At 54.0% G+C, this 21841-nt stretch overlaps 1 protein-coding gene across 3 annotated transcripts in view; it reads left to right on the forward strand.

The window, feature by feature from the left end:
- Window positions 1-203: 203 nt before the first annotated feature.
- EPHB2 (EPH receptor B2) overlaps window positions 204-21841 on the forward strand; it is a gene marked incomplete at both ends in the record, with an annotated part of 166857 nt that continues 145219 nt past the window's right edge. For all 3 annotated transcript variants that reach the window (XM_084241989.1, XM_084241990.1, XM_084241991.1), the window contains one exon: window positions 204-264. In XM_084241989.1, the coding sequence (XP_084098115.1) occupies window positions 204-264 (61 nt within the window). The remainder of the gene's footprint in view (window positions 265-21841) is intronic.

Genomic DNA, 21841 nt, shown 5'->3' on the forward strand with positions numbered 1-21841 from the left:
GTGGGCCGCGCCCGGCGCTGGCGGAGCCCGGGTCCGCGTCCTGCCCGCCTGGATGGCTCATTCTGCTGGCTGCGCGGTGGCGGCGGCTGTGTGTGCGCCGCGCCTCGCCGCCCCCCCCGGCCCCCCGAGCCCGGGGCGCGCGCTCCGGCCCGGGCCGCCCGGACCCCGCGGCGCCGCGGCCCGAGGCGCCGGGACGCGCAGCCATGGCCCTGCGGCGGCTGGGGGCCGCGCTGCTGCTGCTGCCGCTGCTCGCCGCCGTGGAAGGTGAGCGGGCGGGCGCGGTGGGGGCGGGGAGCGGCCGGGGCGGGCGGCCGCCGGCGCCCACCTCCCCGCGGCCGCAAAGTTTGCCCGGGGGCCGGCGCCGGGCGCAGGTGGCCGCGGGGAGGTGTGTCCGGCCGCGGCGGGGGGCGCGGGCCCGGCGGGTGCCCGGAGCGCGGCGGGCGCTGGTCGCCTGTGCCAGGAGCAGGCGAAGGGACCATCTTGCCGAGGCTTTGTAGCCAGCCCGGCGAGCGCCGCCCAGGGCCGGGGGCTGCCCACGCGCGCTCGGCGCCCCGGGCCCGGGCACCCCCTGCGCGCGGGCCCGGCCCTGCTCGGCACGGGCTGGAGGGGCGCCGACCGGGGGCTCCGCCGCGCAGTCTGGGCTGGAAAGTTTGGCAGGGAGCACAGGGAGGGAGGCGTCGCGGCCGGCCGGGGTGGGGGTGCCCAGTGCGCGCCCCGGGGATCGGGTCGGCGCCCGGCGCGGCGGGCACTGGCACAGCGGAGTGAGCGCGCCGGCCCGCCGCGCGGCCGCCTGCCCATCGCCCGCGGCGTACAATGGGTCGCCTCCCCGTGAGGACGACGGGGGATGGGGCCGTGGGCATCTCTGCTGCGCGGGGTCTCAGGGCACCCCCGCCGGCCACCGCCCCGCTGGCGGCAGAGCTCCGCGCGGCGGCCCGCGCCTCGGGAACTCTCCAGCTGCCGCCAGGGTCCCAGATGCTCTTGCCATGTGCTGGCCTTGGCCAGGGGCGCTGGGCCCTCTCCCCGTGGCCTTGTGTCTTGGTGCCACCCGACCCTCAAGGGGATGGGGTGGCTGCCAGGTCTTCCGAGCCAGCTTGCTGTGGAGGGGAAGTTAGTGGGGTCTGGGTGTGTCCAACAGAAATGGCCGAGCTTGCAGGGCAAGAAAAGAGTAAGAATAATGGATCTCATGTGTCGTGCGCTTTACAGTGTTCAAGTCGCTTTACAGTTTATGAAGTACTTTGCACTGTGTGTAGCTCTCTGGTTTACAACGTGCCGCACAGTTGACAAGGTACTTGAAGCTTTACAAAGTGCTTTCCCACCCACAATTTTGTTGGATTCCCCAAAATAAGTCTTCCAGGAAAGCCAGGTGGGTGTGATTCTTGCTTGGTTTTAATAGGTAGGGAAACCAAGGCTTGGAAAAGTCACTTACTCACTTTTCACCCCGGGCCACTGGGTGGTAAAAATAGAACGGGACGGGTCTGAGGTCGCTGAAAGCCTGGACTCTGCTCACTTTGCTGGATCTTCTTGTGCCCAAACGTGGTGCTCGAGTCCAGGATTCTGCCATTCTGGGCTGAGGAGGGAAGCATGCATACCCTCTTCTCCAGCCACTTTGGGCGTAGTGGGACTCCCTTCCCCTCCTGCAGCTCAAAAGAAACCCCCAAAACTGAGTAGACCTGGCAAGGGGGCCTCAGCCTCTAGGAATGGGGTGACGGGGGACTCCGTGCAATGACTTTAGCTTCTCTCCATAGCAAACACTTGAGTGACCGCAGTTTGGGGGTAGAGGGGTGTCCCTGAATGGCAGCCACAGTTTCTGGCGCCGAGGCAGCTGTCCCCCGGCTCCTGGAGGACTTGGCGGCTGCCTGTGGTTTCCCAAAGTGGGGCCATTGGGATACCAAGGGTGCTGCAGGTCCGGGGTGCAGAGGGCAGACCTGGGACCTGGCTGCTGGCGGGAGCTCCCTGGAATACGGCTGAGGTACCACTTATTAACTTTGGCTTTGGGAAAATGACTCATGTGTTGGCCCGATAGACATTGGGATGTTTACAGTATTATGGGGAGCTTGGCATAAATATTGCTATTTAGGTTGCAGTCAGCGGTGCTGGAAGGAAAGAAAATTGGCCCCTCTCGCATTGGAAGAGGCCCGGGTGTGTTTTTAATTACCATGGGGGGCGGTGGAAGCTACGACTGTCCCGCCGTGGTCCTGGCAGGGGACGGGTGGAGGCTCGTGGGCTCTGGGCAGGTTAGACCCTGGACCCCAGATGCAGAGCTGATGGGCTGCTGACGTCACAGGAGAGGATGACTGCTTGGGCTGCCACTTGGGGGCAGCGTGAGAGGACAGCTGCCGAGGGCACCCCCAAACCTCATTTTAGGCTCTCTGCCTCGTGGACACTCAGGAATTTAGTCCCTTAGGGGTTAAAACAGAGTTGGCCGAATGGATGGGGAGATGGTTTGAGGTCAGGGGCCCAGCGTCTCATTCACTAGGGGACCCTGGGTCAGCTTCCCTATAGGGGCTTCAGTTTCCCTGGCTGTGAAGTGGTCTCACTAATCTCTGGGGCTTCCATCAATGCACCCTGTTTCCCCTCTCTGAACCTCCGTTTCCTCACCTGTCAGGAAGGTGGTCCCAATGCCGGTCCTGTCTGTATGTGAAGAGAGGGGACGTCCACGGAAGAGCTAGTTGAGGCCTTTGTGGGGTGGGAGATGGGGCTGGGGTGGGCTGTGTATAGCACATCCCAGGTTTCCCCAGGGAGCAGCACAGTCTGTGGGAACGGGACTGAAGCTTGGGGGGTTGAGAGGGCAGTAGCTGTGGTTCCTGGTACCCAGAGACCAGTGGCCACCACTCCTGACCCCCACCCTCATATGCCCTGTAGTAATAGGCTGTCCTGAACGCTGTAATCCTAGAAAATTCCCAGCCTTTGGAATGTGAGAAAGGAGAGAGTGGGGGTGTGCACTGGCTAGGGGGACTCCTGGGTGTGGATGGTGACTTGAGTATTTCCCCCAAACCATGAGTCTCCCCCAATACACACACGCACATACGCACAAGGGGAATGGAAATCTGGAGCGCCTGGAGTGGGGGCTTAGGAGGCTTGGCAGTGTCCTGGGGACACATCCAGCAGCCACTAGATGTAATCCGAAGGTTGGAGAAAGGTTCAGAGAAATAGGCCTCCGCCACTCATTTGTTCATTGATCTCCAAATATTTATGGAGCTTCCTCTGGCTGGTGTGGTGCTGGACCCGGGCGGGGGGGGGGGGGGGGAGATGGGAGACATGCTGACACGGAGAACAGTTGGCAAGGTCTAATGTGATAAGTGTGCCCACGGTGCTGCCAGGAGGAAGTTGTGAGCCACCTGGGGACCGTGGAGGCCATTTAGGATGGAAGAGGATTATTTCGTCTTCTATGGCTTTATTCTTTGCCTCATTTTCTCACTGCCCATTGTTCTTCCTGCTATGAAACTTTCCTAGCCACCTGTCACTAGAAAATTGTGTTCTTGGAAGTTAGGGAGGTGACTTTGGATCTTAGAGAATGACTTTTTCCTAGAAAGAGAAACTGCCTGTGTGGAGATGGAGGCGTGAGGATCCGGGGCTGACTTGGGTGTATCTGAGGGGGTGGGTGTGGAGAGCAATGGGCCACGGGAGCGAGACTGAAGAGCAATGAGGTTCCTATAAGGCTGGAGGGAAGGCTGAGGCATTTGGACTTGCTGCGGAGGGTGCTAGGGAGCCATTGAAGGTTCTTGAGCCACTGAGGAGTCTGGCCAGATTTGTGCTTGGGAAGATTGCTGACTTTCTGCACGTGGGATGCTCAGATGAGCCAGACCTAGTCCTGCACAGTCAAGAAAAGGCCAACTTGCCTGTTCCCTGCTAGACTGTGAGCTCCCTGAGGGAGCACATCTTGGCTCATTTCTGTGTCCACGGTTGTGGTACAAAAGGCTGTGTTTTCAGGGCCTCCCCGGTGGCGCAGTGGGCTGAACGCAGCACTGTGAAACTGTCTGCAGCCTCTGCAGCGTCGGTTCAATTCCCGGCCAGCCAGGGAGATTCCCACATGGCAAGGCAGACCTCTCCTGTCTTGCCCGCTGCTCCCCTCAGTAGCGTACTCCGGTCCTTCTGCCTGCTGTGCTCCCTGCTCTGTCTCTGGTGAATTCTCTCACCCTCCCATGCCTCTGGCCTGTACCCCAGTACTTGTATAAATAAATAAGTCTTTAAAAAAAAAAAAGCTGTGTTTTCAGATGCCACCTCCCCAGAGGCCTTCCCTTCCCTGGTTGCTTCATCTGAAATAGACCCACTTCTGTCACTTTCTGCCCCACCTGCTTTGTTTTGCCTTAACTCACCCTGAGCACCTGAAACATTATCAGAAATTTGTTAGTTGTTATGTGTCATGAGGCTGTAAACTCTGGGAGGGAAGACGTTTTCATCTGCCACGTTTGCTGTGGTATCCCCAGTGCCCAGAACTGTGCCTGGTCTGGTGGATGCCAGGTAACTGAATGACATGGACAGCTAAGGAACACTGAATGAATGAATGTTGAGGCAACAAGCGAATGCATATGTTCTGATGAGTGTCAGGAGGACGATGTAGAGACGGTGGCAGGTGGGGGGGGGGGTAAGTCATCCGGCCTGGGAGATGGAGGAAATCTTCCTGGAGGAAGGGAGAAGCCTAAGGGAGAAGCTGGGAGACAGGCTGCAGCAAAGTGCTTGGGAATACTAAAGAGACCAGTGCAGCCAGAGCTAAGAATTCAAATGGACTGGCAGCGGCTATGTGTTAGAGAAGTCCCCTCTGAAGGAGGAGGGAACCTGCCTACCTCCCTAGCCCAAAGCCCCCCCCCCCAACCCATATACTTCTTGTCTCTCCCACCCCCCTCCCAGCCCACTGCTGGGCCCACCTCTTGGGCATTACCTAGCTAAGACCCAGCGACCTTCAGTGGGATTAATTTGGAATTGGTTTTCCTTTTATGTTTGTTTCTCCTGCTTCTTATTTTTAAAGGAGGTTGCTTTCATGTATCCGTCTTAGCCAGGAAATCAGGGCTTAGATTTAAAACCCAAATGCTGTTGAATTCAAAAGCAAGTTGACTTATTCATTCATTCCTCCCTCCATCCATCCATTTTCAAGGAGTCGCTGAGTACTCCAGAGGCAGGTGCTGGGAGGGAGAAGGGATTCCGGCTTTGGCGGGGAACAGAGTCCTCCAGCGTGGGGCAGGGAGGAGACTCCACCCTCAGGGCCAGTGGGCCCTGCCTGCCGTCAAATACTAAGCGCATGCTCTGCCCCAGGGCCAGAGCTCAACTCCCTGGACTTTTGTTTCCTCTGGGGCTCCTGTGGACACCCACACAAAGCAGCGCGCTCAGGGCTATTCTCCGCCTCTCCAGATCTACTCCCTGGGAGCCCCGTGTGAGTGGTCAGTGAGTGCTGTGTCCTAATTTGGTGTCTTTTGGGTTCTGGATTGTCCTGACAACAAATACCTCTCGGTGTCTCCCTAACCCCAGCATCCTACAGGCTCCCAACTTCCCCCAGCCTTGGGAGGGCAAATCCACAGTGTGGCTGGACCCAGAGCTCCCTCTATGCCTCCTTTTCCAGGGATGGTCAGGGGCTAATACTAGGGTTCTTACTTGGGGGGCAGGAGGATGGTGGCAGGGTCCACCAGCCTCCTTAGTTCTGGGGATCTGTGATCACCCTGAAATTATAATAGAACATTGGCTGTTAAGGTAGGTTTTCCCAGGAAGAGGGACCTTAGCTTCCAGAAGATTATCATAGCAGTTATGAAAACAAGAGCCTACACATGGGGGATTTGTTTCCCTCCCCCAACTCTTGCCACCCCTGCCCCCTAAATACACACACTGCCAGCCTTCTGCCTTCTGGGGCCCACTTGCTCCCATGGGTTGTCCTTCTGGTGCCTTTGGCTCCACTTCATTAAGGTTTTGCATCAATTCCCAAGCCAGGGTGGGGTGGGTGTGCTGGGTGGCTGTGCTAGGTACAGCGAGGCCTGGGGTGGCAGCAGGACTGCAGCGCCTGCCCCGAGCTCTCCTATGAGTTTAGGCTGCAGGTTGGAACCCTACACAGAGGGACCTCCTGAAAGGGATGGCTGCAGATGGCTGGAGACCGGAGGCCTGGCCTGTGCAAGGCAGAGGAGCTGTACCACCTTGGAGCATGGAGGGGTGATCAGGATAGCCTACTGGCAGAGGTGGACCTGGCCAGCACCTCCAACTGAGGCCTGGGCTTGGCCGTGCCTAGCTTGCCTAACTTAGCTGGAGAGTCTGTGTTTTTAACACACACTCCCTAGGTCTTTCCACCACGCAGGCCGATTTGCCCCCCAGTGGCCTAAGATAAAACACAGGACTCCTGGGAAAGAAGAAGAGAAACCTCAGCAGGAAACTGGAAAAGACTGAAATGAAGTGAAATCAATCAGAGTTCTTGCCCACAGGCCTGGCTGCCTGCTTGCTGGTGAACCGACAGAGGCCAGAGACAGAGGCTGAACCGACAGAGGCCAGAGACAGAGGCGGGACAGAGGCGAGGGGACAGAGAGGGTCGGAGGCGACGGGAGGGCAGGGCTGGCCGGCTGGGAAGAATGTTTGCACAGTCCCCCCTGATGGCTGAAGGCGACAACACCTGGGACTTCTTGATTGGGATCAGCCCGATAAGGCTGGCTGGAAAGCATTTTAGAGCCTTTGAATATGGCTGTCTTCCGGAGGCTGCGAGGGGGGGACACCTGTCTCCCTGGCGCCCCTGTGTCACCTGGGGGTCTTGCCTGAGCCCCCTTAGCTGGGTTGTGCTGAGTGAGCTTCCTGGAGCCAAATGTCACCCTGCCATAGCCTCTGGGGAGTGGGGGTGCCCTGGGTGGAGACCTTGCTTGCAATGTGGCCGAGGGTTGTGCTCTGAGCCTCAGTTTCCTCATGTGAGAGCTGGAGAAGCTGCCTGTCACTAAGGGCTAAGTGAGATCGACAATGGAGCAAGCTGACCTGCATGTAGCTGGTGCTGATAAGTCCTTGCTTTTGCATGTCACACCTGCTTTCTGCTAGAGTAGTTGCTCCTTTCCCTGAAATCCCACAGCCTTTAGCTTAGCCCAGACCAGGTATCTTCTTTTCCATAAACTGCACAGCATACAAGAAGGGTGTCTGGAGGCAGACTGCCCTTTACTGTGCGTCTTCTGGCTGGTTACTTAACCTCTCTGAGCCTTGGTTCCCTCAGCTCTCAAATGGGGATGGTAAGCATTCCCGGCGCTCATGATGATTGTGAGGAATTGATTGTGTTAATCCTTGAAAGACTGAGTGTGTGCCTTGAGTGTGGTGAGCACTAGTAAATATTAACCATGGCCGTTATTGCTCAATGCTAATTGGAAACTGGATTGTGGGTACCATTTTACTAGGGACACTCTTTCCAGCTCTGCCCCACCCTCTCTGTACTCAACCACAGGGAAAAACCAAAGATACAGAGCTTAGTTCTGAGTCTGTCTGGTATTTGCTAAAGGTGGGGGGAGGGGTGATGAGAGGCCCCTCCAGTCTGCTTCTCTGGGTCTCATCTAGCTTATCCTGAAAGATCCTATCTCCACCCCACTTTGGCCTTCTAGTTCCAGGAACAGGGTAGGATCTGCTATGGCTGTGCCTTCCTGCTTGGCCCCACGCCTGCTGGATGCCAACTTCCTTGACATAAACATGATAAAAGCCATCATTGCTTGGACCAGTCACTATGAAGGGCGTTGTATGTGTTAATTTTTGCAGTTGCCCCCACAGCTCTACCAGTTGGCTTTCTTATCACGCCCATTTTGCAGATGAGGAAACTGAAGCTCCGAGAGCGAGTAGCCCAAGGACATATACCTCAGGAGTGGCGAGGCAGGGATCAGAACCCAGCCCTGGGGACCCCCAAGCTCATGTTCTTCACTGCCATGCAGCTGCTTCTGGAATGTGCCTTCCGGCTTGGAGGAAGGGCTTGGCTCTGGCGAGGGTCTCTGAGGCAGCCATCCAGCCTCTGACTTCAGCAGCATCCTGAGATAATGTAAGCGGGAGGGTTCTGGAACTCACAAACCTGCCATAAAAATGCAATCTCTGTCATAATGGCCAGAATAATGTTGTTCTAACTTAGACAAATCGAGTGTTAACTCATTACATTGTGAGGGGCTGCTCCGTGGAGGATGAGGCCGTGAAACAACCACAGGGCAGTGCTTGCTTGTTCTTCCAACCCCATTAGCTCATCTGGTTTTCATAGCAACCTGGAAGGTGGACAGATGTGGGGCCCATTTTAGAGATGAGGAAACTGAGGCCTGGGGATCAAGCAACTTGCCCAAAGTTGGTGGCCAGAGATCAAGCTTGAGCCCAAGGCTGGTCTCCATGGTCCAGAGATCGTCAATTGCATTTGAAGTTTTAGTCAACATTTAAAAACCAGGAGATTTTACAGAGAAATCCTGTTCCTGGCGTCTCTGAAAAGTCAGGCAATCTGGCTTCCCTGGGCCCACATTCCCACATGGCCACACTTGGCTGAGCCGAGCCATGGCTGCCTCTTCAGAAGGAACATGTGAGTCTGGAGCTAACTTGCCACCAACTTGCTTCTCACATTTGTGCTTCTCGCTTGGCCTCTGCAGGGCCTGCCGCCTAGACCTGCCCCATCTCCCTGTGTGGTCTGCAGTGAGTTGCTTCTCCTCCCTGGGCCTTCAGTCCCTTCCCTCTGACATGAGAACACAGGGCTCATTGGTTTGGGAGGCCCCTTCTGGCTCCAGGGCTCAGTGCCCAGTGCCAGGCTCCAGGCAGGGGTGGGGTGAGTTCTAGCAGGTACAGGCTCTGCTTCTGGGAAGTGTATTGGTAATATGTAGCTGCGTAACAAGCCACCCCACAGCTCATTGGCTTCCAAAAACCCTGATTGGTTATTTCTCATTTAAGGATCATAGGGGTTCAGCTGGGTGCTTGTTCTAGCCCAGGTGGTGTCAGCTGGGATCACCCCCGAGACTGCCCTTGAGCCAGGCTGTCCTGGGACATCCATCGTGGCCTCATGTATATCACAGAGGCCCTGTACGGCTGCTGTAGCACTGAGCTGCCTTTCATTGCTCAACATGTCTCACCCCTCCGTAATCTAGACTGAGCTGCTTTCCTCCGCAGCTGGCTCCTGGAGGGTGAAGTGGAACAGCAAGCCTTCTCGAGGCACAGGCTGCACTGGCACAGAACGTTACCTCTGCAGCCAGAGCCACCTCAGATCCACCCCAGGCTTCCTCTTCAGGTTCAAGGAGAGGAAAAGTACTCTGCACTGGATTTGCTGTTCAGTCATCCAAGGGGAGCCCATCTTTTTCCCTGTCCCCCCACCCCACCACGCACACACTTCCCCACTGGTGCACTGTTCCATGCGCACTGTGCCAACCCGTGGCCCACACTGAGATTTAGGCCCCCTTGGTGGGGAGGAGTGGCTTTGTGTTTAGTGATGGGAGGCCTTGGCAGTGGCCATACTTGGAGATGATCTGCTCTGGGAGTTTGTAGTCTGGTTCAGTGTAGCGAGTGTGAGGTAAGTGAATTAATCAGGCTTTTTATGCCACTACCCTCTGTGGCTATCATCTACAGCCTTGATCATGTTCATGCAGAAGGCGCTTGTGAGCGTGGGCATGGGGCATGTGTGCCTGATAGTGGACACGCAGAACTTGGGTGTTTACGCATGCTTAGGTGTGCACACCTGGAGGTCAGGGCTCCAGCGATAACGGCACTCAGAGATGGATGATGGCTGCGGGACAACGGCGATGAGAGGATGAGCGGTGTGACTACAGAAGAGGCAAGATCATGAGAGATGCCAGCGAGAGCCCTGAGAAAGCATAAAGATTTGTGGGGAGCTGGAAGGCTCGGTTTCCTGCCTTCCTACCAGCACCCCCTGCCAGGCCCGTGCCTGCCTCCTTGCACGCCAGCCTCCCTGCCTGGTGTGCCTCTGTGCCTGGTTCCCCAAGAACATTAGAGCCTGAAAAATCCACTGAGGGCTCCGGGATTCCCCTTCATCTGTCTGCCCCAATCCATTGTGAGCCTGCCCTGTGCCCACTTGCCCCCCTACAGCAAGTTAGCAAGAAGCCAGAGACTTCATTCTGCACCCTCTACTCCCTCCCACCCCACCTAGCACTGCCTCCTGCCCTGGGGTCTGGTCTTCCCTGCTTCCCCAGAGAGGGCAGTGACTCCCCACTTTGTATTCTGTGCCCCGCACAGGCCTGACTCATGAAAGGGACTAAGGAGTTATGCATCAAGGAACCTACAAATTCACAAAAACCAGCCCGGGTCATAGATGTTCAAGGCCTGTCATGAGGCTCGAGGCCAGAGAAGGCCCTGGGGGCTGGTGGGGTTGAATTTGAGGAGGGGCCCAGGTGCCCTTGTGGCCTGCGGCATTCACGCCACACCTCCAGACCAGTTTCTTCAGAAAATCGGGGATCATGAGTTCAGGTACCTCAGGAGACTGCCAAGGAGCAGCTGTGTTCTTCAGTCAACTGTAAAAGCCTGTAACAGTGTGACTGTGGTTTGTCACCCACACCTTGGCCAGGGGCCACCATAGAAGTAGGGAAGCACCGGAGGAAGCTGGGACCACTTGCTTCCAACCTAACCTTCAGCCACAGGTTGGCCCAGCACACACGGGATTGTGCAGCCGGTGCAGTGTGCATGTGGGAGGGCACCAAGCTCCCAGCATCCTTCCAAGAGCCCGGTGAAGACTGGGCAGTGCGTAGTCAAATTTTACATGTTAGCCATCGAGCAAGAAATGGGGCTTCTCTTTCCGACTGAACAGGGATCAAGCCAAACGTAATAGAGATGATAAAGTACGTCCTGGCCAGAGACCTCAGATTCGGGGCTCGCCGGAGTATGAATGAGTGAGGACAGCTGGGTGTGAAGCAGACGGTGGTCCCCACCATGATCTGCCTAAGGAAGGCAGGGGACTGAGCCCGACCTGTGCCATGGTGGAACTGGGTTTTGTTTCGCTAGATCTTCCAATTTGTAAAATTCGAATGGTTAGGAAGAAACTGGTTTTTAAACGTTTGCTCAGTTTGTCCTAAAATACAGTCCTGGTCAAACCAAACCACATTTGGCTGGCTGGATCTGGCTCACCAGCTGGCAGTTAAAAGCCCTAGCTTAGGTGTTTGGGGAAGAGAAATAGCAAGGGGATCATTGACTCCATTTTACAGATGGAGAAGTTGAGGTTCAGAGAGCTGAAGTGACTCACCTAAGGCCACGCAGTTGGTAGGCATGAGGGTATTAGAAGGGCCTCCTAACCTCAAACTGGGGAGTCTCTTTTCCTGTAACTTCCCTCCATGTTTGCTGTTTCCCACCATGCAGGACAATTCAGCATCTTGAAGGCCTTCTTTGTTTTGTTTTGTTTTTTAAGGATTTATTTATTTATGCGTAAGAACTCGGGTACAGGCTAAAGATGTGGCGGGGGCGGGTGAGAGGATTCACCAGAGACAGAGTGGGGAGCAGAACAGGCAGACTGACTGAAAGACACTGCTGAGGGGAGCAGCAGGCGAGACAGGAGAGGTCTGCTGCGCCATGTGGGTCACCTCCCTGGCTGGAGATCGAACTCATGCTGCACTGGCTGCGGATAGCTTCATAGGTTGCATCTTAACTCCTTGTGCCACCAGGGAGGCCCTTGAATGCCTTCTTTGAAGGCAGAGAGCATGTCTTTGGTTTCTTTGGGGCAGAGCTGATGGGATGGAAGCACACAGCTTAGTGTAGAACCCTGCCAAATTGAACCTCTGGCTCTGACACTAACAAACTGCATGAGCTTGGCCCCTTTTACCTCTTTGAGCCTCAGTTTCTCCCACTGTAAAATGGGATTGGGAAAGGCTTCCTAGAAGAAGCAACCTCTGAAATGATCCTGAATAGCCAGACAAAGCAACAGTGGGACAGCCATTCCAGGTCACAGCCAGCATCTGCAAAGATTCGAATGGGAGGCCCAGGCGTGTGCAGTGCATTTGGGGAACTGGAGAGAGTCCTGTGTGGCTGAGAACAGGGCATGCCAAGCACTGGGGCGGGGTGCAAGCTGCCTGGCCCCAGCAGGGAGAGAGCGTGGGGTCAACATTCCCATTATGGAGACGACATATGTCCACAGCACCAACTTGTCACTTGGCCTGAGTCCATGGGAAGCCGGAAGGACAAAAAGCATCTGAAACGTGTAAGTGGGGAGAAAGCGGCTTAGCGCACAGTGGGATGCGTCCTGCCTGAATGGGGCTTCTCCGCCCCTCATGGGGAGGCAGAGCCTGGGAACAGTCTTGGCCAGAGCCTGCAGGGCTTTTCTGGAACCCACGAAAAGCTGGGGGCCCAGGGGGCCTGTTCCAGTCAGGGCCCTGGCCTATACGTCCTCTTGCCTGTCCCCATCAATGTCAGCTGTCACTCCTCACGGCCTCAGATGGCAGCTCATGCAGCTCTTGGGAGAACAGTCAAAAGAGCTCCTGAACCTCCAAGGAGGCCGTGGTGCTGGGTGTCCCCGAGCCAGCCTGGAAGCCCAGCCATGCTAGCAGAGCTCGGGACTCCCTCTGGCTAGCCCCTCTGGAGTGGAAAGGGTTCTGATGTCCCCTTGGCCTGGGTCCAGGGACAGAGAGGAGGCAGCTGACACTGGGGGAAGATCCTGGGCTTTGGACACAGGGAGACCATGTTCAAATCCTGGCTTCTCCATGCACCTGCTGGGTTACCTTGGGCAAGTCATTTCACCCTCGTCGCTCTCGGCTTCTCGTCAGTAAAATGAGCATCAACACTGTGGTGCAGTTTGGGAGATCAGAAGACATGTCTGAAAAGCTGGTGATTACTGAACTACTTCTAACCTCAGTTTTCCAGCTGTTCAATGAGAACAGTAAGAATAGTGATAATAACAGTGGCCACTCGCTTTTATTAGAGGGCTTGCCAGAAATCAGGCTTCGGGTTCAGGTTATTATTACTACCCGCACCTTATAGATTAAAAAATTCAGGCTTAGAGAAGTTACACAATTTTTCCATGGTCATTCAACCCAGTAATGGTGGAACTAGAAAATCCAAACTTAGATAACCTGGTTTCAGGATAGGTCAGCAAAGAGCAGATTTTTTTCCTTTTAAAAACATACAGAAAAGTTGAAAGTGTAGCGAAATAAATGCCCATCTATGCTTTACCTCTACTCAACAATGGTGAACATTTTTGCTGTATTTGCTGTCTTTGTATTGTGTGTGTGTGTGTTCTGAACCATATGGACATGAGTTACAGATGTGCACAATTAATGTCTGCTGTGAACTGATCCCTGTATGTCTAAAGCCCTTTTTCTTTTTCTTTTTCTTTTTTTAATTTATTTTTGTGTAGAAGAACTGGGGTGTAGGCCAGAGATGCGGGAGGTAAGAGGATTCACCAGAGACAGAGTGGGGAGCAGAACAGGCAAATCCAACGAAATACACTGTTGAGGGAGCAGTGGGCAAGACAGGAGAGGTCTGCTGCACCATGTGGGTCAGCTCCCTGACTGGGGATCGAATTCATGCTGCAGAGGTGATATAGCTGAGAGTTAACTCCGAGGCCACCAGGGAGGCCCCTAAGGCCCTTTTTCTTTTTTTTTAAGATTTATTTTTTTTATATACAAGAGCTGGGGTACAGACCAGAGCTGTGGGAGGGTGAGAGGGTTCACCAGAGACAGAGCAGGGAGCAGAACAGGCAGACGGATCAAAAGCACTGCTGAGGGGAGCAACGGGCGAGGCAGGAGAGGTCTGCCTCGCCACGTGGGATTCTCCCTGGCCAGCCGGGAATTGAACCGGTGCTGCTGAGGCTGTGGACAGCTTCACAGTGCTGCGCTCAACGCGCTGCACCACCACTGGGGAGGCCCAAGACCCTTTTTCTTAACCGCTATTTTAGATCACTTCGCCTAGCACACAGTAGGACTTGAATATTGTCAGTGACTGGCTAATATTACATCTGACCAAGTAGTCCCCTCTCTTACCTCACTCAGTCTTCACTAGGTCTAAGAGGGAGCTTTTAATAGTTTCTTCATTTGCATATGAGAGAAGAAAGACTCAGTGATTAAGTTCCTTGCAGCAAAATGTGAAATTGGGACTTATGCCTGTGTCTGCTTGACAGCAGAGCCTGTCCCACAAAACTTGGGGGGGGGAGTCCTTTTTTCTACCCTCTATCTTTACCTCAATTATAACACAACCCAAGGGCAGCAGATGGCAATTTTACTCCTAGTGCAATAAGACATGGATGGCTCTTTCTTTGTGGAAGTTGAGGGGGAATTAAAAAGGCTGGTAGACTTAGAAAAATTGGGGACTGGCCCAAGTCTACAGTTAACCAAGTGGTTATGAAGACTCAGGCCTTTGGACTTCTAGAATCCACCATGCTGGTCCATGTTGCCCCCTTGCCTGCGTAGCTTCTCACCATCTCTCTCTGGCTCATTCCTGCTGCTGCTTATTCAGATCAAGCTTGAGCCTCTTTTGCTGTTTGATCTCTCCCGTCCCTCTCCCTTCTGTGTTGAACTTCCTGCCCTTGGCAGCCTGTGTTCTTGGTAGCAATTTACAGGTACCTTTTTAATGATTGCACAGGCTTGACCATACTGTGTACTGTGTCAACATGTCTGTTTTTTTCCCCAGCTATCCTGGGAGACATGCAGCCATACTGATTGGATAGTGTACAACTAGATAGGTGGAGAGCATTTGAAAAGTTGTACGGGTGAGTGGCTGGATGGGTAGGAGATGATTGTGTGGATAGCTGCATCATTGGATGGTTGAATGAATGATGGGCAGGTTGATGGTTCATTGGTTGGATGGATGGATGAATGGGTGGGTGGATGGATGGATGGATGCATGTTTTAGATAGTTGGGTGTATAAAAGGATGGAAAAATGAGCGATCACCAAAAACCAGAGTGTAATTCTCCCTCTCAGACTCGCTTTGGTTTTTGAGCTGTGATATTCCCTTGTTCTCAGGTTTCTCACCCTGATAAGCAGCATATCCCCAAGTTTGGAGAAACCCTTTGAACTGTTGACTGTGAATCTGCCAAAGTTTCTACACAGGGGAGTTTCAGAGAAATTGGCCCCCAAAGTGAATTTCTGTAAAATAAATCCTATTTTCCCATTGACTTAGCTCACACTTTTGGAGATATGTTCCTGCTGTCAGGGGCTGGTGACAGGTGGGGGAAGAGCTGGAACTCCCCGGGTGTCAGCTGCCCTGAGCTTCCACTCACTCAACCTTGAGAGCAGACTGGTACTGGCCAGGAGCATGGGAGCTCGGAGCCAGGGGGAACAGATTTGGCATCTGGTCCCAGAAGCCTCAGCTGCCAGTGGGAGGCTATGCTGTTAGGCTTTTGGGATAGCATGCTCAGTCTTCTCTAGAATTATCTGTTTCAGTTCATCTGTCCATATATCTTTCCTTTCCGTAACCCCACCCTCTTTCCTTCTAGCCATCCATCCATCTGTCTATCCATCAACAATCATTTTATGAAAGCCTCTAAGATACTAGGGGACAGAGAGAGGAATTAAGCAAAACTGATATTCTCATGTCAAAGAGTATATCCCAGTAGAGGGATAGGCAAGGTCTCTTATTTCTTCCTCCTTTTCCATCTCTTTTCCTTCTCTTTCTTTCTTTTCTTCTCCATCATCATCATCATCATCATCATCATCATCATCACCATCACAGCACAGAGTCCCTACTAAGTGCCAAGCAACATACTAGCTGCTTTTCTGACTTGTTCTCATTTGCTCCCCTCAACAACCCAGCATCATAGATATTAACACTCATTTTGCAGATAAAAAGCAGATTCATACATGATAGGTAATGTGATTAATACCTACTTGTGTGTAAGACGGAATATGTTGAGTGCAAAGGATCCTCCAGCGTGGGCTGGCAGTTAAGCATAGTTGGCTAGGTGAGATTTTTGGCACACGGTGAGTGGAATGAAGGGCATTCTTAGCAGAGGGAACAGCCTGTGCAAAGGGGCTGGAAAGGGGCAAGTTTTTAGAAGCCACTGCGAATGAAAGCGTTGAAAGATGACACTGGCAGGGAAGTATTGAGTCAGGCAGGGTAGAACTTGAGTGACAAGCTATAGTGTTTGGACTTGATGCTGGAGGCAGTAGGGAGCCACTGAAAGAAATAAAAAACAGGCTTCAGGAAGATGCAGGAGGCTGGCATGGGGGGAGGTTCCAGAGCAGGGAGAGGCAAGCAAATGGCCAGGAGGGGCCATGAGGCGCCATGAGTGTCTAACCTCAGTTAAGCCAGATTTGGTACGAGCTTATGTACCCAGCCAGCTGCTCGGGCTGGGGGGGAGGGGGGTGCAGCAAACCTACTGAGGGGCGGAATGGTAGGGACCATGGCAGGGAGATCATACAAGGGAGGACCCCGGGAGATCACACAAAACCTCCAGCCTCCAGAGAGATCCTTGGGATCCTTTCCCCCCCGCTCACTGTACCCCTGGGAGCCAGGGAGAGGCTGTTGGTGCCGAGCAAGGGCTCCGCTCTTCCACGCAGCCTGGACAGCCCGGCAGCCCCCGAGAACCCTTCCAGAACGCAAACGACTAGAACTGGATATGTGGGGACACTGAGGCCCAGAAAGGGAAGGGCAGTGCCTGCCTGCGGTGACCCAAAACCAGCTGCAGGCCTGGGGCTTGGTCAGTAGCCGCTAAAACTCTCCGAGGGAGGGAAGACTTTTGAAATCAGTGGCTCCCTTTTCTAGGTGCGGAGACTGGGATGAATAATTTAACACCTGCCTCTAGCTCTTCTGAGAATGAGGTGGGATAAAAATGAAGAGTGGACATTTACTACAATGACTGAACCAGCCTGAACTTCACGTTATCCTTTTGTGAGATGGGAAGAACAAGGACAGCAGAAACAAAACATCATTTTAGCCATCGACTTTCTTCCCAAAAGACTTCCTAGACTTCCTTTCCTTGGCCAGGGATTTTGTCTCTCGTTTGCCTGTGTCCAGCACAGTGCCTGGGATGTAGTGAGGCCTCAGTGACCCACGAATGGCTGAGTGGGGCACAACTGTCACTTGGGGGCTCCTTAGGATAGACCAGACATGGCACAAAGCTCTTTACCTGCAGAATCTGCCCAACCCTCCGAACAGCCCCATGGAGCAGGTGTGATCACCCCCACTTTACAGGTGAGGAAGCAGGCCCCTGGAGGTCAGATGTGACCTGTGGTCACTGGGCCCCTGGGCCGTGGAGCTTGGACCCGGCAGGCTGCAGGGCTACTTGGCTGCTGCAGAGCTGGGTGAACGTGGTGTTCCTCGGACCTATTTCGGGGCCCAGCACAGAGAAGTGGCGGAATGTGGTGTCCTTTTTCGATCTCCCCCATCCTCCTTCCTGACCTCAGTTTTCCCACCTGGAAAGCTCTGGGGCTGGGCTCTGGCCTCCTTGTGGACCTTCCGCACTAGGGACACTTCCATAGCTAAGGACTCTAGATTGTCCCGGCAACTTTGACCGGCCCCCAGCCAGAAAGGAAAAGACTTCCAGAGGTTTCTCCTCAGTCCCTCCCCTTCCTGGGACTCTAACACCTCTGTGTCTCCTCTCTAGCTTCCCAAGGCACCCCAAATTGGCCTCCAGACAGATCTGCCTGGATGGCAGTGCCTGGTGGCCTCGGGAGGGGCGTTTTCTCTGCTCCCCAACGGTATCTGTCCCAAGGTGCGAGGCTCCAGCTGCATGCGGCAGGCCGGGCTGCCGCTCTGTCTGGAGCGCAGCGCAGAGAAACAAACACAGCTGTGTTTATTCCAGAAATTACACATCCTGATAATCTGCTCACTCGGGGTAATGCCTCCCAGTTAGGATCACAGGGGGAGCCGTGCTGAGTTTCCTGAATTTCTGGGCAGATTTTAATTCTCTGTGACAACTGTGCTATTGGGTAGACCTTGGCCAGCGGGTAGACCTCAGTTGGCAGGCACCTAGGACTCCTTTTGGATGCTCAGTCCTGAGGGTGGCAGGTGTCCTCACCTGTGCGCAAGTTGTGGGGAGGAGAGGATCTTTGCCTTGAAATCTCAAAATTGGGAGACAGGCCATACTGAAATCCAGAGACACACAGGCCTTGCTTGGCCTCCTGTATCAGGAGGTCCAATGGCCTGGGTCCAGTGATGCTTCTCTGAACATTTCCATGACTTCCTATTGCTTTCAGGATAGAGACCCACACTTCCCGTGGCCCTGCTTGGTCTGACTGCTGCCCGTTCTCTGGCTCATCTCCATCACTGTCTTGGTCTAGCAACCCAGAGTGGTTTGAAATGCTAAACCTACCACAGGACCTTTGCACTGACTGATGCCTCTGCATTCATGCAATGGTGATACATTCGGAGAAATGCATCATTAGGTGATTTTGTTGTACAAATGTCAGAGTATACACAAAACTGGATGGTGCAACCTATGACATACCTAGGTTATCTGTAGGCCCACCATGGTCTTGTTGGTCCATTGTTGACCAAAACGTTGTTATGTGGCAGGTCACTGTATCTGGGATACTGTTCCCTTCACTCATCACCTGGATAACTCTACCCCCATCTTCTGCTTTTTTTCCTTGAGTTTTCCCTGAGTTCCTAATAGCTCAGAGGCTTGTGTTTTGCAGCATTTGTTAAAGTCTTAGTTTAAAAATAATTAATGTGTTCACTTGATTGCCCTTCTCTCTCCTACCGACTATAAGCTGCATAAGAGAAGGGGCCATGATTGAATTGCTTCATCACTGGATTCCCTGGGCCCAGCACAGTGCCTGGTCCAGTCATTGTAGGTGCTCAATAAATGTGTATTGATTGGAAGAATGAATAAATGAACGTTTCTCGGGGTAAGCGAAGGGGGGATATGCTTCTGTTTGTTCTTTTGGGTGACAGCTGGCAGAGTGCTGTGACATCCGTCATCTCCCTTTAATTGAACAGACTGGTATTGAAGTCTGCAGGGGCTTGGCACAGGGCCAGGCCCAGGGTGGGGGCAGGGCATCCCAAGTGAATCAGGCATCGTGGCCTTGCTTGGGGAGCTCACTCACTGGATGTGCCCGGTCCCCTGGGAGGAAGGGCCTGCTGGGATTGTTTTCCTCGATGGGCAGGTGAGATGTCCAATGCTCAGAGCCCCTGGTGGGGCTCCTCTGGGTGTGTGGGGACAGATGTATGCTTAGATCCAGGGGATACCAAGTTTACTTAGCACCCCCCCCCCCCGCCACTTCTCTCTGGCACGCAGACAGGTGGAGCCAGGGGCTCCCTGGCCTCTGGGGATCTGTAGCTGGTGCCTTGACAACCAAGCTTCTTACCCATGTGACTGGGGACAAGTTACAGTGGGCAACGCGAGGCCCCTGCCTCATGGAGCTGCCCTTCTCATGGGTAAAGAAAGAGTATCTAGTGAACAGGTTGGGGGTGATGATGCTGAGCAAGAAAACTAGAGCCAAGGAAGGGGGACCAAAAGGGCACACCGACAAGAGGGGTCAGGAGAGGCATCTCAGAGAGCTGATGCCGGAGGAGAGGCCCAAGGGGAGCGAGAGGGGGTGGTATGGAGACCTGGGGGAGGGTGTGCTGGACAGAGGGCACAGTGGGGGCAAAGGCTCTGAGTCAGACATGTGCAGGGAGGTCAAGAGGCCTCTGTGTGATTGAGCATGAGGGCCAGGGAGATAAGAGAAAACTTGGGGAGAGGCCATGGGGTCAGGATTTGGTTTGTACCTTTAGTGCTGTGGGTACAGTAGAGGGTGGCAGGATGCAACTTTTGTTAAGAAAAGGCCACCCTGGCGACTGCAGGGCCTGTTGTGGGCCGGGGCCCTGGGGTGGCATGGGGGGTCCTCTGCAGAGTCCAGGCAGGAGATGGGGCTGGCCAGACTAAGGTGACCGGGGGTGGGGGGTAGGTAACCTGTTGATAAATGGTTTTGCTCCCCAATCTACTTATTGGGCTTGGTGGGGAGAAAGGACAGGGGAGGAGGCAAGGCGCTTCCCTTCCCAGCCCGGCCCTGCACCCTTCCACCTACCCCAGAGGCTCTGTCGGCATTTATGGTGCAGAAGCATCAGTGTTTTCTTACTTCTAAAATAAATTAATAAGGTGCTGATGACTTGATCTCCTGGAAGTCAAGTTGGGGGGTCTGGCATGGGCTGGGCTGCTCTGGGATCGTTAGGGGGATCATCTTAGAGAGGCAGGGGGGCATAGGGGCGGGGGGAAGGGAGAGGGCCTGGCCTGGCTCCAACTTCCATCAGGACTTGCCTTGTGACTGCACAAGTTTCTTTCTTCTTAGGCCGTGGTTCGTGTCCCTGTAAATGAGAGGAGGCTTGACCCCTGCAGCCCTGGCCAGCACAGCCTCATGGCCAGCATCCTTGGATATGCACACATGAGGCACCTGCTGTGTGCCAGCACCCTTAGAGCAGTGCAGAGAGGACTAAACATATTTTGCCACCCTCAAGGAGGTCAGTGTCTCAGGAAGAGATTAAGAAGAAGACATCTGTGGGTGCTAGATGATGAAATAAAGCAGGGCTGGGGGCTGCAGCTTACCGAGGGGCTGCGGCCATACTGCTTCACCCCTCCAAGTCCCAGTTTCCTTATCTAGAATGGAGATAAGAGCCCTTAGACTTTGTTAGCTTGTGACACCTATAAGGTGTCAATAAAGGATCTCAGTGTAGAAAGGGCAGTGCTGGGAATACCTTGTCCAGGCTGTGGCCTTCATTCAGTCCACACCCAAGGGGGATTTGCCTGATCCTCATTTTGAGCAGTCTTAGGGTTCACTCTTAGGTCTCAGTACCTGCAGAGCCCAGCCACTGAGACCCCAGGAGACAGGGCCCTCTAGAGGAAAGGACTTGACTCCGGGCCTGATAGACCTTCGGCAAGCTGTGTGGCCTCAGGCTGTGAACAGGGCCTCTCTGAGCTCCAGGGGTAATGATTTCCTCTTCTGTGCACAGGAAAGATGTGCCTCTCAGGGTTCTTGTGCAGATGAAATAAGAATCCATTTGGAAAGGGTGCAGAGGGTGGGGCTCCAGAATTCTGACTCCCTTCTGCCCAGATGTGTGGGCCAGTTTCCTCCCAGGAGTGGGAGCTGAGAGCTTCAGGGGCCTGGGAAAGGTGAGGGAGACATGGAGAAGGTGGTGGGCAGATGGTGGAGGTGGGAGGCGGGGGGATTTGGAAGAGGGGTTGGGGGAGCAGAGGGCAGCTCTAAGAGTTCTCTAATTTTTGAGAAAATCCCCCATCTTCATATAATTAAGAGTGTTTTTAAAATGCCATGTTGAAACAAAAATAGTCCATTTCCATATGACCTCATTTCATTCCATGCCCCCCAAAACACACACACACACACACACACACACACAGAGAGAGAGAGAGAGAGAGAGAGAGAGAGAGAGAGAGAGAGAGGCAGATTTTAGAACTGCCTTTTGCGGCTCTGCTAGGGGGTTCTTGTTTTCACTGAGCAGGACCCTCGTTAGGGCCCCCCCTTTATTTTCTGATTTGCAATTGGAGGCCCTTTGAGGGCCTTTAATAATAGCTGATGCTGCAGATCTCTGCAGTTTACAAGCCGTGCTCACAAGAACTCTCTCAGTTGCTCCCCAGGGGCCCGGGGCAGTGTCTGCCATAGTCCCCACCTGGAGAAGGCCCACGCTGTCTTTCTCATTTTGCAGACATTACCTGTCCAAGCTCCTGGCACAGACACCCTCTGACTCCGTCAGTGTCTGTTGATGACTGATAAAGAATGAGGTCTGTAAGACAGATGAGGAAACCGAGGCTCAGACAGGTGAAGGATTTGTCCGAGTGAATTTTTGCTCAGACACAAACCCAGGACTTCCAGATTCTCATGCCTTCCCCACTACCATCAGTGAGCCCCTTCATTTTCAGGTGGGGAAACCATGACCCAAAGAGGATAAAGGACTTTTGCACGGCCACATGGTGATTAATAGTGATAAAAGCACAAAAATATGAACCCAGGGCTGACTTTACAAAGTAGGTTCATCTAACAGTGATTGGCATAGGCTGCAGCCTCACTGCATGCTAATTACCCTGC

Source organism: Talpa europaea (assembly GCF_964194135.1).
Source record: "Talpa europaea genome assembly, chromosome: 9".
Lineage (NCBI taxonomy): Eukaryota > Metazoa > Chordata > Mammalia > Eulipotyphla > Talpidae > Talpa > Talpa europaea.